Source organism: Rhinatrema bivittatum, unplaced genomic scaffold (genome assembly GCF_901001135.1).
Source record: "Rhinatrema bivittatum unplaced genomic scaffold, aRhiBiv1.1, whole genome shotgun sequence".
In the NCBI taxonomy this organism is placed as follows: domain Eukaryota; kingdom Metazoa; phylum Chordata; class Amphibia; order Gymnophiona; family Rhinatrematidae; genus Rhinatrema; species Rhinatrema bivittatum.
Window position 1 is genome coordinate 167,200 of NW_021820313.1, and position 14,983 is coordinate 182,182.

Genomic DNA, 14,983 nt, shown 5'->3' on the forward strand with positions numbered 1-14,983 from the left:
AATGCAATGGCAGGTTTGGTATAAGGGATCAATAAATGCATTAAATAAATGAATAAACACAAGATCACGGGTGCTCTCCAGGAAGGTGAACCAACGGCTGAAGAGCTGGATCATCGTGAGATATGAAGACCTCGAGGGGTCACCAGGCGTAGGCTAAGCACAGGAAAGACATGAATTAGACTGGACCCTCATCTTAGATGATGCCAGATGAGTAACCAAGTGGCCCATCCGGACTCACGTGAGTGAGCCATCACTGGATCGCTCCACGGAAGGATCCAGGATGATTCAATTGATCTCGCAGTCGTAAGGATCTGCAATGTGAGAGAGGAACGTTGGTCAGCAGGCAGGGCTGCAAGGAACGTCCTGAGTCAGGATGCATCCCGGCCCCTCTCTTAGCGAGGGCAATGGAAACTTTGGAAAGCACAAAAGTAAGCAAAAAGGGAAGCGGCAGAACGATACGTCCGGGAGATAGAAGCTCGCCCGGTGGCAATGACCTTCTCCCAGAGCAGGCTCCATCAGTGAGTTCAGCAAAGCCAAAGGCCATGGTCAGAAGAGGAGGCCACGTGCTTGCTCTGTGATTGGTGATACCTGTGGTGGCCTCAGCTGACACTGGTTTGCTGCGCTTGTCATCCGAGAGACCGTAGAGGCTGAACTTGTATTTCTTGGAGGGTTTGAGGCCTGAGACGATGGAGGTGTCAGAGGATCCATCAACCGTCACTTCTTGGGGCTTCCCTTCGGCGTCCCTGTACTGGATGAGGAAAGAGTCAAACGCCCCATCCTGGACTGTCCAAGAGAGCCGGAGGGAGTCCTCGGTGACATCAGAGATGGAGAGGTCCCCCAGGCTGGCCTTCTGGGTCATCATCTCTTTCGATGAAGCTACAACAGAGGAAGAGATGAGAATTTCTCACTTAAGTTTGGTCCATTCCAGTCCATTTGCCATCTAAATGCAAACAGCAAATGAGAGAACTGATGGAAGAACATCTGAATTTAAGGGAGGGATTTCTACCAAGGTGTTGGACCCAGGTGACCATAGCTCAAGTTATAGTAGGCACAGAATTGTTACAGTATTGTTTCAGTCTTTCAAACACGCTAAAATACCGACAAATTTCACAGAGCACTGAAAAACTCAATAGCCTCTGGAGTTCCTATTCCTCAGAGTATAAAATTAATCACTAAAGGCAAGCGTCTTTTCCTTGTTCATTGCAATTGGAAATTCACATTGGACCCTACAGAATTAATGTGATGGTCACTGACGAGCTTCCACCGGAAAGCCATAGCGTTGGCCATACCTGTGGTGGCCTCGGCTGATGCTGGTCTGCTGCGCTTGTCATCCGAGAGACCGTAGAGACTGAACTTGTATTTCTTGGAGGGTTTGAGGCCTGAGACGATGGTGGTGTCGGAGGCCCCATCGACGGGCATTTCTTGGAGTTCCCCGTCTGCGTCGTCGTACTGGATGAGGAAAGAGCCAAACGCCCCCTCCTGGACCGTCCAGGAGAGCCGGAGGGAGTCCTCAGTGACGTCGGAGATAGAGAGGTCCCCCAGGCTGGCCTTCTGGGTCACTGTCGTTTCTGGTGAAGCTACAACAGAGGGAAAAGGCAAGAATTTTACACTAAGGAATTTGGTCCATAGCAGACTATTTGCTTCCAAAACACCAACGGTGAAGAAGTCAACTTATGGAAGAAGTTTCTGAACATGAGAGAGAGTTTCCTACCAAGAGGCCTTGACCAAAGTCAACCCAGTCCCTCAAACATAGTAAACATAGGAGACGACAGAAAAAAGCCAATTGGTCCATCTAGTTTGCCCAGAGGCACCATGTTGCAAAGATATATCCCAACCATTTAAGTACGACTCCTCATCCAGTTTACTTTTCCTTCCTAACTGGTTCTCTATCATCCCGGGTAGATAAGCATCAAGATCCCATACTTAATCCAACGCCCAAGCCCCTCCATAGCTTACTTCCAAGCATTGCAATAATCTAAAGAGTTATCATTGCCTGAACCTCTGACCTCCTAGGTCCTTGAGGCCATGCTGGACAGTACCTGCTACTGAAGGTGCCAGCAGGTCTTGTGCTGCCTATTTTCTGGGAGTCGCAGCCTGCTGGAACCAACCTGGCCGCCCCTTGGCCTGCAGTGTCGTTAGGTCATGCCTTCCTTTCTCCTTTTATCAACTCTCCCCCTGCCTCTGCCCTAGAGATAGTGAAGGGAGGATCGTTTGCACTACATCAACCTCCGTACCCTCCCCCCTCCTACCACGGTCATAGAATACAAATATCGGACCAGACCCATGAGGCCCATCCAGTCCACCCCTCCTCATTCTCAGGGGAACACCAAAGGTCCCCGGCTTCCCCCCCTTCACCTCCTCTCCACTAGGGACCCTCTGTGCTTGTGTTAGGCTTTCTTGAATTATGTTACCATGCTTCTCCCCACCTCCTCCAATCATCCATCTCCCTTCCCTAATGCTGCTGCTTAGTCTACCCTCCCGGAGCCCACACACTGTGACCTCATGTTCTAGAGTATTCTTTCTTCTGAAAAACGCTTGCTTCTTGTGCCTGATTTATATCTTTGAGGTATCTGAATGTCTCTATCAGATTTCCCCCGTCTCTCCTCTCTTCTCCTCTATGGTATTGCATATTTAGGTCCTTAAGGTGCAGATCCTACACCACCTCCATAGAAATAGGGAAACATGACGGCAGAAAAAGACCGTATGGCCCATCCAGTCTGCCCCTCCGTCTAATTTAGCATAATTCTCATCACTCTCAGAGAAAAACCCCCTGTATTCATCCCATACTTTCTTGAATTCAGATTCTGTTTTTTGTCTCCACCACTGGGAGGCTGTTCCACACATCCACCAGCCTCTCTGTAAAGAAATATTTCCTAAGATTACTCCTGAATCTACTCCTATTCACCCTCATCCCATGACCCCTCAATTCCAGAGTCTCCTTTTCATTGAAAAGGTTCACCTCCTGTGCATGGAAACCTTTGAGATATCTGAATGTCTCTATCATATCTCCCCTATCTCACCTCTCCTCCAGGGTGTACAGGTTCAGATCTTTAAGTCTCTCCCCATATGCTTTAGAAGGAAGACCACTGACCATTTTAGTAGCCTCCCTCTGCACTGACTCCATCCTGTTTCTATCCTTTTGAAGGTGCGGCCTCCAGAACTGGACTCAGTATTCCCAGTGAGGTCTCACCAGGGCCCTATACAGGGGCAGTGTCACCTCCCTTTTTCTGCTGACCCTTCCTCTCCCTGTGCGGCCAAGCATCTTCCTGGCTCTTACTGTTGCTTTATTCACCTGTTTGGCCACCTTAAGATCATCAGATACAATCACCCCCATATTCTGCTCTTCCTTTGTGCTTAGACTAATTTCACCTCCAATACTGCACTTTGCCCTTGGGTTTTTGCACCCTAAATGAATTACTCTGCACTTTTTAGCATTGAATCTTAGCTGCCAGTCCTTCGACCATTCTTCCACCTTCGCTAGATCCCTCCTCATGTTTTCCACTCCTTAGTGGCTGTCCACCCCGTTACAGATTTTGGTATCATCGGCACACCGCTAGTAACACCCCCCATCCTCAGAGAAAACTCCATTTACCACCACCCTTTGTCACTTCCCACTCAGCCAGTTCCTAACCCAGTCGGTCACTCTAGGATCCATACCAAAGGCGCGCAATTTATTTATTTATTTATGGTTTTTATATACCGGAGCTCCTGTATACAATACATATCGCTCCGGTTCACAGAGAACAGTAATAATTACTGCCGGGTGGCAGTTTACATGGAACAGTTTACAAGGAACAGTTAACATGGCCATTTACATGGAACAAATCAGAAGACGCAAGCTAAGTAAGAAGAAGACAGAAACGAAGGAGGCGCAACGGGAAACAGAGAAAGAAGGCAAGGGAGAAGGAGAAGGGAGAAGGCTCGGGGCGGAACGGGGGCAAAGGGCGGGCGGAGAAAGGAGAGAGAAGGGAGAAAGGAGAAGGGAGAAAGGGAGAAAGACAGAAGGGAGAAAGGAGAAGGGAGAAAGGGAGAAAGACAGAAGGGAGAAAGGGAGAAAGACAGAGAAAGAGAGAGAGAAAGGAGAGAGAAGAGGAGAGAGGGAGAGAGAGGAGAGAGAGAGGAGAAGAGAGGAGAGAGAGAAAGAGAGGAGAGAGGGAGAAAGTAGAGGGAGAGAGAAGATGAGATAGAAATGATAAAGTGAGATAGAGTATAATATGATAGATAAATTAGATATATATATAAATATATAAATATTATATATAAATTATATATAAATATTATATATAAATATAATATTTATATAATTTATATATAAAATATATTTATAAATATATAAATATAATATTTATAATTTATAAATATATAGAATTTATAATTTATAAATTCTGTGCGGAACCGTGTCAAAGGTCTTGCTTTATAAATTATATATAATTTATAAATTATAAATTTACAATTTATAATTTATAAGTCTTCTGTGCGGAACCGTGTCAAAGGTCTTGCTAAAATCCAAGCACAATACAACTAGCGCTCTCCCTTGATCCAACTCTCTGGTCACCCAAAGAAATTTATCCGATTCGTCCGACAAGATTTAGCTCTGGTAAAACCAGGCTGCCTCGGATCTTGCAATCCAGTGGGTTCCAGACACTGTCCAGTCTGTCTATGCCCTTTGGGAGGTACAACCTCCATAACTGGACACAATATTAGGGGTGAGGCATTACTACCCTCTTTTTTTCTGCTGGTTGTGGTTCTCTTTTCTGCATTCTAGCATCCTTCTGGCTCCGGCTATCATCTTAGCACACTGTTTCAAGGCCTTGAGCTAATCAGACACGATCACCCCCAAGGCCTCTCTCCTAGTTGGTGCATATTCAGTATCTCCCCCTACTGTGCCCTGCTGCCTCGGATTTCCGCATCCCACATGCATGACTGCAATTTTTTTTTTCGCGCTGAATCTTAACTCAACCACTGTTCAAGCTTCCTTAGATCACAACTCTTTCTCTCTACTTTCTCTAGGGCGTCCATGCTCTGGCAGATCTTAGTATAATCTGCAAAAATGGCAAATGTTCCATTCTGACCCCTCTGCAAACACTAAACTAACCACAAACGCGATTACAAAACTCTCAAAACCTCAACAGCTTCTGAGAGCCTTGCTCCTTAATGTATAAAGTCGCTCACTACTGATAACTACCTCCGATAGCTTCATCACAACCGAAGCTTCACATGTGACTCTACAGAATTAACATTGACAAGTTTCCTTGGTAAAGCCATAAGGTTTTCCGCACCTGTGGTGGCCTCAGCTGACAAGGGTTTGCTGCGTTTGTTGTCTGTAACACCGTAGAGATTAAACTTATATTTCTTGGAGGGCTTGAGGCCTGAGATGATGGTGGAGTCAAAGGCTCCGTCAACAGGCACCTCTTGGGGTTTCCCGTCTGCATCCCTGTAGTGGATGAGAAAAGAGCCAAACGCCCCCATCCTGAAACTGTCCAGGAGAGCCGGAGGGAGTTCTCAGTGACGTCAGAGATGGAGAGGTCCCCCAGGCTGGCCTTCTGGGTCAACATCTTTTTTGGTGAAGCTACAAGAGAGGAAGAGACAAGAAATTCAAAATTAAGAATTTGGGCCATAGTAGTCCATTTGACTGACAGACAGACACACACACACACACACACACACAGTGAGAGGTTGCTGATAGAAGTGACATTGTGTGAGGAAGGCCTTCCTGCCAAAACACTGAAACCAAGTGACCAGAGCATGCATCATAGGAGGCACTATGGTATTGCAATATCATCCTGGTCTCAAAAATACAATCACAGAGTGACTGCCAAACTCAACAGTCTCTTGAGGTCCTTGTTTTGTATAAAGTTACTCATCACAGGTGACCACTTCTGCTGTATTCTTCACCATTAAAGCTTTGCACCTGACCCTGCAAAGTTTAAATAATGGTCAACTGACAAAACTGCATGGCAAAGTGTAGGCTTGACAGTACCTGTGATGGCCTCAGCTGACACGGGCTTGCTGCGCTTGCTGTCTGAGACACCATAGAACTGAAACTTGTATTTCTTGGAGGGTTTTAAGCCTGTGATGATGAAGGTCTGAAGTTTTCCATCGAGGGGCACCTCCTGGAGCTCCCCATCTGCATTTCTGTATAGGATGAGGAACGAGTCGAACTCCCCTCCCTGAACTGTCCAAGAAAGATGTAGGGAGTCTTCCGTGATGTTGGAGATGGAGAGGTCCCCAAGAGTGGCCTTCTGGTTGTCGTCTTTTTGGCTGAAACAGCAAACGTGGAACAGATAAGAATTCACAGAGAGTGAGCCACAAAATCTCAAAAGCCAATCAGTGAAGGGGATAACTGATTAAATAACCATATTCATGTGTGTCTGCTTTGAGGGGGAAGGAGTGTATGCTTCCGGCAAAGATACTGGAGCTAGGTGATCAGCGTTCAATTTCTAAGAGCAACTGTACTGTTATAACATTATCCCAGTCCCTCTGAAACACACTGAACTCCCCATAAATACCATCCCAGAGAACAGAGAAAGTCCATAGCTTATGGGGTCCTTGTTCCTCATGAAACTGTTACTCGCTACAGCTGACCATCTCTGAATCTGACTCTACAGTTGATAATCAACTGACAAGCTTCTCTGGCAATGCTGTAGGTTTGGTAGTACCTGTGGTGGCCTCAGCTGACACTGGCTTGCTGCGTTTGTTGTCTGAGACACCGTAGAGATTAAACTTGTATTTCTTAGAGGGTTTGAGGCCTGCAACGATGGTGGTCCGCAGTTCACCACCGACGAGGACTTCCTGGAGCTTCCCTTCTACATCCTTGTACTGGATGAGGAAAGAGTCGAACTTCCCATCCTGGACCGTCCAGGAGAGCCGGAGGGAGTCCTCGGTGATGTTAGCGACAGATAGGTCTCCCAGCTTGGCTGCCTGGGTCAGCGTCTTTTTCATGAAGCTACAAGAAAGGAACAGACCAGAAGTTCCATGTTAGCGTTTGGTCCATAACAAGTGTTTCGAAGATTCTGCATCAGGGGATTAATACATTGAAGCACTGGAGCGTCATCCACTCCTTCGCCATTCCACTGGGTCGAAATCTGTGGAACGGTTGAAGAATCTTCGAAACACAGCACGTGTTGGGTCTCTCTGGATTACCATTTGGATAGCAGTGACTAAAAGTTAAGTTCCTTTTGAGTTTTTATGTATATTTGAAAATATAAAAAAGTCTTGAGTATTGAACATTGAGGACCGATGATTATTTATAAAGCAATGAAGGTCTTTTTTTGACCGGGAGTGCTTAGTATGATGGGCCATTTTTAATTCTGGTCATGGTCACTATTCATACCATTGATTTGTTTGTTCTCCGTGAGCGTTTGGTCCATGTCGGTTTATTCGCTGCCTAAATACAAATAGTGAAGGGGACAAACGATGGCAGAATCTTATTCATCTGGGGATTGGGATTAGGAGACCAGGACTTGAGTTTGTAGGGGGCACTGTGGTGTTGCACCGTCATACTGCTCCCACCTGAAACAATACTAAACTGCCCAGAAACACCATCACAGAGCAGTGAAAATAACTCCTGGGGGGTCCTCCTTGATCACATTTACTCACTACCGTTGACCTCCTCTGATACAGTCTGCTCAATCTAAGCCTTGTATCTGAGTCTTACCAAGTTAGCGCAATGGTTAATTGGGAAATGAATAGATTTGGACATACCTGTGGTGACTCGGCTGACACTGGTGTGCTGCGCTCATTATTTTCAACACCGTAGAGATTGAACTTGTATTTTTTGGAGGGTTTGAGGCCTGAGATAATGGTGGTCAGAAGGTCTCTATCGACAGGCACTTCCAAGGACGTGCCCTCTTCATCACTGTACTGGACGAGGAAAAAACTCAAAGTTCCCATCCCGAACTGTCAGGAGAGCCGAAGGGCATCCTCGGTTACGTTGGAGATGGAGAGGTTCCCCAGAGTGGCCTTCTGGGTCACGATCTTTGAAGCTTCAACAGAGGGAGAGAAAGAGCATTTAACAGCATGTCACATCTAGCATAACAGTTTATCTGGCATCTAAACGTAAACGGCAAAGGAAAGCAACTAGGGAAGAATCATATTTAAGGGAGGGGAGCATTTCCTGCCAAGATGCTGGAACCAGATGGCTAGACCTCAAGTTGCACAGGAGCTCTACTGTTAAATCATCTCAGTATGTTTGAAAGATGCTGCTACCCATAAAATATGTCAATGAGCAGTGAAAATCTCAACTCCATCTGCCTTTTGAACAAATGTGTTCTGTACAGCTAATCTCTGCTGTGAATCTGACCCTATAGAGTTATGAAAGTCAACTGGCAATCTTCCCAGAGAAAGCCACAGGTTCAGGCATACCTGTGGTGGCCTCAGCTGATACTGGTGTGCTGCGTTTGTTGTCCAAGACACCGTAGAGATTAAACTTGTATTTTTTGGAGGGTTCAAGGCCTGAGATGATGGTAGTATAAAGTTCTCCATCACGGGCACTTCCATAGTCTCCCCTCTTCATCACTGTACTGGATGAGGAAAGAGTCAAACTCCCTGCCCTGGACTGTCCAGGAGAGCCGAAGGGCATCCTCAGTGATATCGGAGATGATAAGGTCCCCCAGGATAGTCTTTGGTGAAGCTGCAACATAGGAACAGACAAGAATTCCACACTTAGCAAAACAGTTTTATTTGCCATGTAGACAAAAATAGCAAAGAAGGCAACTAAGGAAGAATCATATTTAAGGGAGGAAAGCCTCCGCTGTGTTCCTCTGACCCCACAGAGTTATCATAGTCAACTGACAATATTTCCGGGGGAAAGCCACCGGTTTGGACAAACCTGTGGTGGCCTCAGCTGATACTGGTATGCTGCGTTGTGGTCCAAGACACCGTAGAGATATTAAACTTGTATTTTTTGGAGGGTTCAAGGCCTGAGATGATGGTAGTATAAAGTTCTCCATCAACGGGCACTTCCATAGTCTTCCCCTCTTCATCACTGTACTGGAGAGGAAAGAGTCAAACTCCCTGTCCTGGACCTGTCCAGGAGAGTCGAAGGGCATCCTCAGTGATATCTGAGATGATAAGGTCCCCCCAGAATAGTCTTTGGTGAAGCTGCAACAGAGGAACAGACAAGAATTCCACACTTAGCAAAATAGTTTATTTGTCATGTAGACAAAAATAGCAAAGAAGGCAACTAAGGAAGAATCATATTTAAGGGAGGAAAGCCTCTGCTGTGTTCCTCTGACCCCAAAGAGTTTTGATAGTCAACTGACAATATTTCTGGAGAAAGCCACCGGTTTGGACATACCTGTGGTGGCCTCAGCTGACACTGGTGTGCTGCGTTTGTTGTCCAAGACACCGTAGAGATTAAAGTTATATTTCCTGGAAGGCTCAAGGTCTGAGATGATGGCAGTATGAAGTTCTCCATCAATGGGCACCTCCAGGGACTTCCCCTTCTCATCACTGTACTGGACAAGGAAAGAGTCAAACTCCCCATCCTGGACTGTCCAGGAGAGCCGAAGGGCATCCTCTGTTACGTCTGAGATGGAGAGGTCCCCCAGGGTGGCCTTCTCGGTCATGATCTTTGACGCTACAACAGAGGAGCAAGCAAGAATTTCACCCTTAGCATTTGATCCATAATAGTTTGTGTCATTTGTGCATTCTAAACACAAACAGCAAAGGAGACTACTTAAGAAGAATCATATTTATGGGGGCAGGATTTCCGGCCAAGATGCTGAAAGCAAATGACCAGAGCTTGTGTTGTAGAGGAACCTGTACTATTATAACATCATCCTGGTGCCTTTGAAACACACTAAACCATGCACAAATACCCTCATGAAGTACTGAAGAACTCATCTTTGGGCTCATTGTGCCTCATTGAATAAATGTACCCTCTATAGATATTATCCTCTACTATATTACTCAAAATTGAACCTCTCCATATGACCTTACAGAGTCAACATGATGGTCACTGACAAGCTTCCAATGGGAATGCTATAGGTTTGCACGCACTTGTGGTGGCCTCAGCTGACACAGGTTTGCTGCGCTTGTTGTCCAAGACACCGTAGAGACTAAACTTGTATTTCCTGGAGGGTTCGAGGCCTGAGATGATGGTGGTCTGAATTTCTCCATTGATGGGGACTTCCAGGGGTTCCCATCTGTGTCCCTGTACTGGATGAGGAAAGAGTTGAACTCTCCATCCTGGACTGTCCAGGTGAGCCGGAGGGCATCTTCGGTCACGTTGGAGATGGAGAGGTCCCCCAGGATAGCCTTCTGGGTCGCAGGCTTTTTTACTGAAGCTACAGTAGGGGGAAGAATTTCACATTTAAAGTTTGTTCCACAGCAGTTTATTTGACACCAAAAACCAAACAGCATAAGAGGCAGCTGACAGAGGAATTATATTTATGTAGGGGGAAGGTTTCCTGCCAAAATACTGGAACCAGATGGCTGGAGTTCAAGTCACACAAGGAACTCTACAGTAAAAGGGTCATCCCGACACCCTCTGAAACATAATGAACTAGCCACAAATACCCTCCCGGATCCCTTAGCAACTCAACGATTTCTGGAGTCCTTGTACCACCTTGAACAAAGTTACTCACTACATGTGAGCTCCCCTGCTATGTTTTCAGAGTTCTCTACCCTACAAAGTTGATATAACAGTCAACTGACGAAACTTCCCTGGCAATGCCATAGGTTGGTGATACCTGCAGTGGCCTCGGCTGATACAGGTTTGCTGCGCTTGCTGTCAGAGACACCGTAGAGAGTGAACTTGTATTTCTTGGAAGGTCTGAGGCCCGAGATGATGGCGGTCTGAAAGTCTCCACCGACCGTCACTTCCTGAGGCTCCCCATCTGCATTCTTGTACAGGATGAGGAAAGAGTCGAATTTCCCATCTTGAACCGTCCAAGAGAGCCGTAGAGATTCCTCGGTGATATCGGAGACGGAGAGATCACCCAGACTGGCCTTCTGTGCCGTTGTCTTTTTTAATGAAGCTACAGCAGAGGAAGAGACGAGAATTTCACACTTTAAAGCTTGGTACCATAACAATGCATTTGCCAGCAAATGACAAACAGCAAAGGAGGGCAAACTGATAGAAGAAGCATCTTCGTGTGTGTGTAGGTGGGGATAGGATGCATGGGCTACTTGCTACGATGTTGGAGTCAGGTGACCAGAGCTTGAGGTTCCTCTGAAACACACTGAGCAACCCATGAAGACCATACCAGGGAACTAAAAAACTCTACTGTTTCTGAGGTCCTTGTTTCTCACTGAACAAATGTTCTCACTATGGTTGGACCCCCCCCCCTGCTGTGTTTTTCACAACTGAAGTCCTGCTGCACCTGACACACAGTCAACATGATGCTTCACGGGTAAACTTCTCTGGGAATGCCATATGCCTGGCAGTACCCGGGTGGCCTCAGTTGACAGTGGTTTGGTGTGGTTGATGCTGCGTTGACACTGGTCTGCCATGTTACTATGCTTGCATTTGATGCAAGAATGAAGTCACTTTCCGAGATTTGGCTACCCTGAAAATCAGACCTGTTTGTGGCACTCATGGACCGGAGTTCACCATCCCCACCCTGTAGAGCTAGCATGATGGTCAACCGACAAAACTGCCCATAGGTTTGGCAGTACCTGTGATGGCCTCGGCAGACACTGGTTTGCTGCGCTTGTCATCTGAGGCACCGTAGAGATTGAACTTGTATTTCTTGGAAGGTTTGAGGCCTGAGATGACGGTGGTCCGAAGTTCTCCACTGACGGGCACTTCCTGAGGCTCCCCGTCTGCGTTCCTGTACAGGATAAGGAAAGAGTCGAACTCCCCTTCCTGAACTGTCCAGAGGAGCTGGAGGGAGTCCTCGGTGATGTTGGAGACGGAGAGGTCCCCAGGCTGGCCTTCTGGATCACAGTCTTTTTCGGTGAATCTGCAACAGAAGAACAGACAAGAGTTTGGTCCATGACGTTTTATTTTCCACCTAAAGTCAAACAGCGAAGAACGCAAGGCCGGAAAATCATCTTCCCTGCCAAAATACTGGAACCAGCTAGGAGAGGAGGGGGCTGGAGGGAGCTAAGTGGGAATCCTATAAGCACTTCTATCCAGGATAGTGGAGTACAAAAGTGGAAAGACTGTCTTGGATAAGGAGAAATTCAGCAGATGGCTTTACTCTGCGGCTGGCAGTAGGAACATATTCTTAGTGTGGGGAAAATAACCGGGCCGGATGGTCTTTTTTCTGTGGTCATCCACCGTGTTACCATTTTTACATCTGATGCAAGAACGAGGTTTCTTATTCCACAATTTGGTTACGCTGTTTGTGGCGCTCAAGGATGGGCATTTCCCACCCCTAACCTACAGAATTTTAACTGGCAAACTTCACTGGGAAACACATTTTTTTTTTTTTTTGTGGTACCTGTGGTGGCCTCGGCCGACACCGGTTTGCTGCGCTTGTTGTCCGAGACACCGTAGAGAGTGAACTTGTATTTCTTGGAGGGTTTCAGGCCTGAGATGGTGGCGGTCTGACGTTCTCCACTGACTGGCACTTCCTGGTGCTTCCCCTCCACGTCCCTGTACAGCAGGAGGAAAGAGTCAAACTCCCCATCCTGGACCGTCCAGGACAGCCGGAGGGAGTCCTCGGTGACGTCGGAGATGGAGAGCTCCCCCAGGCTGGCTTTCCGGGCCTCCGTCTTCTTTGGCAAAGCTAAAACAAAGGAAGAGGCAAGAATTTCACACTTGGAAGCCTATGCACTAAATCTTACATGCACGCCAAGGCGATTTTGTGTGCGTTAAAATAATGTGCCAGGCAATAAAGCTTTCCCGAGCATGCAAACCCCCCAGGCAAGAAGACTTTAGCGTGTGCAAGTTAAAATAAGTGTGTTTCTGTTCATGTAAATGAAGGGGCATCATATGCAAAGGAGGCTTTAGCACGTGCACGCTTAATAGCGTGGTGTCCTCTTCTCCACAGGCTGTGTACTGAGTGCTCGCTTTGCTCAAACGCGCCCTCAATTTTTGTGAGCTGCGCTTGCAAAAAAACAAAGAGTCCTCATGTGCAACGCAGCGCACAAAGTTTGTGCAGCGTTCTCTGAAGCACCGTTCTATCTTCGTGCTGTGTTTTCCCATGTGCGCTTGTTTCACAACCTGCGTGCAAGCTCACGTGCACAGCTCGCTGGGAACACTGCACCTTGGTCCAGGTGATACATTTATAGCAAGCACGCTATTATTTAATTTGATTTATATTCTGCCTTTCGGGCACTTCTAAGCGGGTTACATTCAGGTACTGTAGGTATTTCCCTGTCTCCAGAGACCTCACAACCTGAGTTTGTATCTGCGACCACGGAGAGTGAAGTGACTTGCCCAATGTCACAAGGGGCAACCATGGGATTTGAACCCCGGCTTCCTAGCCCACTGCTCTAATCACTAGGCTACTCCTCCAGTCCATGCATGACTAAGCTATCGGCAAGCACTGTATACTCCACAATGTAGAAGACACAATAATGTCGATTTTCAAGGGCTTCGTCTTGAGGAAGGTTATATGCCCGAAAGTCTAAAACAGGCAGTTATAAAACCAATTTTAAAAAACAAATCTGGAAGACTGCTGATTGGAAATAACTATCGTCCGATCTCCAACTTAATCCTTCATTGCGAAAATACTTTGAAAAAGCAGTCCTCACCCAACTGGAAAATCATCGTGAAGGACACTTCATCCTAACCAATTTGGATCTGGAAAAACCACTCAACCGAAACACTCTGCAATCCTTACTGATCCTATTTTACACTGCCTAGTCTGATTGATCTGACAGCTGCCTTCGACACTGTTGACCATATCCTGCTTGCAACAGTTGGGAAACATCGGGCTTGATGGAAATGTGCTAAAACGGTTCACCTCTTTCCTAGCAGATAGATCATCTCCAAGTAAAACTCGACAATCACTGTCCGACACCTCCAAAGCACAACTGGCGCCCCCCACGAGGATCATCGCTATCAGCTACCTTATTTAATATATACACTGCCTGCCCCTACGCAAATTACTTACAGACCTTGGGTTTAAACTCTTCCTATACGCAGATGATCTACAATTCTATATCCCTCTAACTAAATCATTTGGAAGAAAAAAAAAAAACTTTCGCTAATCTCTGAATGTACGATAAAAATAAAAGAAAAACTAACTCCAATGGAAACTGTCGAGGAAGCCCAATAAAACTGAAATAATTTGGCTGAGCCGCAACCCACACAAAAAACTATACCCCCAGGAATAGATCTTGGAAGTTGCAAAGTAATCCCTGCAACCAAGTGAGAGAACTAGGGGGTCCAAATCGATGGAAATTTAAGAATGGAAGCCCACATAAGCAAACTGATTAGATCCGGTTTCCACAAGGTGCGGATTTTGGGGTTGACTGAAAACCTCTACGAAGCACACATATTTCAGAACGGTTTTTACAATCTCTCATTTTCTCAAACCTCGGTACTGTAATTCATTATTTCTAGATCTTCCGACCAGTCACTCAAACCCCCTGCAACAACGCGGCTGCCAGGTGTTGTCCGGAGCAAGAAAATCTGACCACATCACCCCCAGTTCCGCTGGCTCTGCATTGGGCTTCCAGTTCAATCAAGAACACATTATAAAGTCCTACCCATAACGTTCGGCGACATTAACCCCAGCAGCAACGATCTGCTGGTAATATCATCCCCCCCCCCGCGAACTCTCAGATCACAGACCAAGGCCTCCTCGAAATCCTGAACCTAAAAGACTCTCATCTTACACTAACCAGAGAGAGAGAGTGACCTCCATCGTCGGGCCAAAACTACGGAATACCATGCCTGAATAACTTCGAACGCTAACCGAGAAACATAAATTCAAAAGCGACTTAAAAATCTTGGCTATTCAAGAATGCCTTCCGCTTGACTGAATCGCCCACTTTTTTTCCCCGTGACTCAGAATATCTTTTATTATTTTCTTATACAATAACCTCCGCCCTGGCTAACCCCCTTTAAGAACATAAGAAC

The 14,983-nt window shown here is 46.5% G+C and overlaps 1 protein-coding gene across 1 annotated transcript in view; it reads right to left on the reverse strand.

Moving 5' to 3' along the window:
* Nucleotides 1–14,983, reverse strand: part of LOC115081464 (tenascin-X-like) — a 94,838-nt gene that overhangs the window by 14,146 nt on the left and 65,709 nt on the right. The window contains 14 exon segments of the mRNA XM_029585938.1: nt 589–876; nt 1,290–1,577; nt 5,280–5,476; nt 5,947–6,261; nt 6,680–6,946; nt 7,416–7,528; nt 7,705–7,863; nt 7,933–7,985; nt 8,519–8,632; nt 9,299–9,580; nt 10,023–10,289; nt 10,695–10,982; nt 11,623–11,895; nt 12,393–12,680. Of these exon segments, the coding sequence (XP_029441798.1) occupies nt 589–876; nt 1,290–1,577; nt 5,280–5,476; nt 5,947–6,261; nt 6,680–6,946; nt 7,416–7,528; nt 7,705–7,863; nt 7,933–7,985; nt 8,519–8,632; nt 9,299–9,580; nt 10,023–10,289; nt 10,695–10,982; nt 11,623–11,895; nt 12,393–12,680 (3,192 nt within the window).